At 34.2% G+C, this 2,814-nt stretch overlaps 1 protein-coding gene across 1 annotated transcript in view; it reads right to left on the bottom strand.

Moving 5' to 3' along the window:
• Nucleotides 1–2,357: 2,357 nt before the first annotated feature.
• LOC107299885 (guanylate cyclase soluble subunit beta-2-like) overlaps nt 2,358–2,814 on the bottom strand; it is an 18,029-nt gene continuing 17,572 nt past the window's right edge. Inside the window, exon 15 of the mRNA XM_015829224.2 lies at nt 2,358–2,509. Within this exon, the coding sequence (XP_015684710.2) occupies nt 2,358–2,509 (152 nt within the window). The remainder of the gene's footprint in view (nt 2,510–2,814) is intronic.

Here is a 2,814-nt window from a genome sequence, read left to right as displayed (position 1 = left end):
AGAAGAAGAAGAAGAAGAAGAAGAAGAAGAAGAAGAAGAAGAAGAAGAAGAAGAAGAAGAAGAAGAAGAAGAAGAAGAAGAAGAAGAAGAAGAAGAAGAAGAAGAAGAAGAAGAAGAAGAAGAAGAAGAAGAAGAAGAAGAAGAAGAAGAAGAAGAAGAAGAAGAAGCTTGTGTTCTGCAAAGCAGAGCCCAACTTTTCAAGGGTATTAATTTCAAAACTTTCTGTGGGTTTTACAAAAGTCACAGGATTATTTTTAGAAAGTAACTAGAATAGCTAAAGTCCAGAAAAAAACACAGAAGTGGTGGAAAGCATCCTGACTGGTGAGAAGGGTGACAGGGAACATTGATTTGCCTTCTGGTAAATATATATTTTGCTATTATTTGTAACAGCCTCAGCAGATATTCTGTGCAAGTGTCCATATCATAGACAAAATTTGACTTAACCATTGGTGCTCTAATTCTTACTGATTCAGTCCATTGCATTCAATTACCTCTAAAGCTGTCTATATTATGAGGATGCACACATTTGTAGTTCATGTCAGACAACATTCTAGACAAGGATTAGAAATATAAACAATGCTACAGATCTCATTTTTGTTTTGAACCTTGCCAGTCATGTGTACTGCTTTTAAACCTCTATTTTAAAAATGTGGAAATAAGAGCTATGTCATCCATGATCTGAGTGGATTGATATGTGTATTAATTGGCTTATGTGATCATTATGCTATTAACAAAAAAACCAAAAACACTTTCCATGAATAATTACAGTTTCAATGTACTCAGAACATTGATGACTAATGTTGTCTAATGATAGGCTGAAAATGTATGACCATAACAGATTTGTTGCATCAAAACTACACTTGGTCTCATCCACTTTGTTTCCAGTTAGAACAACCAGGATGATTCAAGGACAGGTTGAAAAGATTACATTATACTTAGCTTTTATTTAAATAATATGACTGATTGATTGATACATACCCTCCTATGTTAGCCTTTGTTTGGTCACTCAAGATACTAGCCATCACTAGCAGTGTACCTTGGACCAGTCCATTGTCTATATGTTTGCCCCACAAGAAGACTACACATATCAGCAGGCAAAGGTGCATATCATTGTATCAGAAAAATATCTCTTTCTAAATCACGTTTCTTTTCATGACAATAAAAAAGAGGCTAATTTAATATCTCATATAAAACATTTATTGCCCAAATAGAAAATACCATAAATCATGAAAACACATTTATAATTATGGCCATACAAAGAATCATTTCAAATTAGTAGATAATACATCTGGTTGGGGAATATGCTCCTCCCTTAATCAGCTGTAGGCTACAGCCACAGTCATGGACCTGTGCTTTGTTTTCATTTTTTTAGTGATGCAGGATTAAATAAGGAAGTCAAAAAGCTATTGATAAAGTCAAAAACATATCATCCATTTTCAACGAAAAGAATTTTATTTGTAGTTCCATGATGCCTTCCTTCTGCCCTTATTTCTATCAGTGCTAAATATATTGTCAGATTAATTAGAGGGCTAGGGAAAACCTTTAGCTCTAGACTAAACTATTTTTCTTCCTAAACTCTTGACAAAGAAGATACTTTACCCTTATACGTCTTGGAGTGTGTGGATGGAAGAGGGGAAGAGGACAGGGGCATCTGCAATAAGATGAGATTTCATCAAAATTATAAAATATCCATCAGGAAGTCATAACATAAGTAAAAAAAAATATTTGAAATTTGCACTGGGTCCTTGGGATACATGTTTCCTTATTTACTTCCTTTGGTCAATTTGGATGTCTTTAGGTGAAAATATTGTATATTGGACTTTTCATAGTTAAAGAAAATCTTAAGACTGAGGGACAGGACCAATTCTTTTGCTATTCCAAAATGAGGATCAGGGCCTACATAAGAACAGCAGTTGTATCCACACTAAACAAAGGTAACAGCAGATTCTGGGGGACTTTGTAACCGTACTTGAATATAAAATTACAAATAAATGGGAGGCATATTGTTCAGAGGCCAGGAATGGGAAACAGTTGAATTTGTTCGTATGAGCTGTTGTATTAACTGAATTCAACCATGTTTTTTTGCAATATAACATATAAGAGAAAAAGCACTACAAAATATGCTGACTGACTCTCCTGTGTCATAGATGAGGTAATGTTATACTCATACATAATACAAGTCAATACTATCACCATAAAATATTGACATTTGTTTTGTTATTGCTACCAGTGAAACAAAGAAATGTCAATCTTAAAACACATACTGGATCACAGTACATTGAGTGTGCACAGTACATTCCAAGGGAGCAATAATGAAATATAATAACATAGGACACAGAACTTCTCTAATGTGAACATTAAAACAAGTTACAGAAATTAGACCTGACATTCCTGATCTGTGGTGTCTCTGCACCTGGCCTGTGTCTTCTTTGTATGAAATTATACGGATTTTGGTTTGGCTGCTGGACACCATGGAGACTTGCATAGGTCTCTGCATCACACAGTTTGTCTGTAAAGACATGAATATTCCTTTGGTGAAGGCCATTAAAATCATGGATCTGTACATCATAAGCCACTTTATGCTTAGAAATTGGGTTGAGTTTAAAACTATAGTTTAAACTTTAAACTTTAAGGATAGTATAGATAATCATCTGCTGTGCAGCACAGTGCTCTGATTCTAACAGAGACATGCTACATGACAGGATGTCTTCCCAATTTTTTCTTTCTTAAGTTCTCCACAGACTCACAATGAAATGAATAAATAAACAAAATCCAATAAGTATTTAAATCATAATTCAGTTGATACAAAACACT

The sequence above is a fragment of the Protobothrops mucrosquamatus genome, unplaced genomic scaffold (assembly GCF_001527695.2).
Source record: "Protobothrops mucrosquamatus isolate PMUCROS unplaced genomic scaffold, P.Mucros_1.0 scaffold5670, whole genome shotgun sequence".
NCBI lineage: Eukaryota > Metazoa > Chordata > Lepidosauria > Squamata > Viperidae > Protobothrops > Protobothrops mucrosquamatus.
Note: the sequence above shows the minus strand (reverse complement) of the source record. Positions and strands in the feature narration are given on the sequence as shown.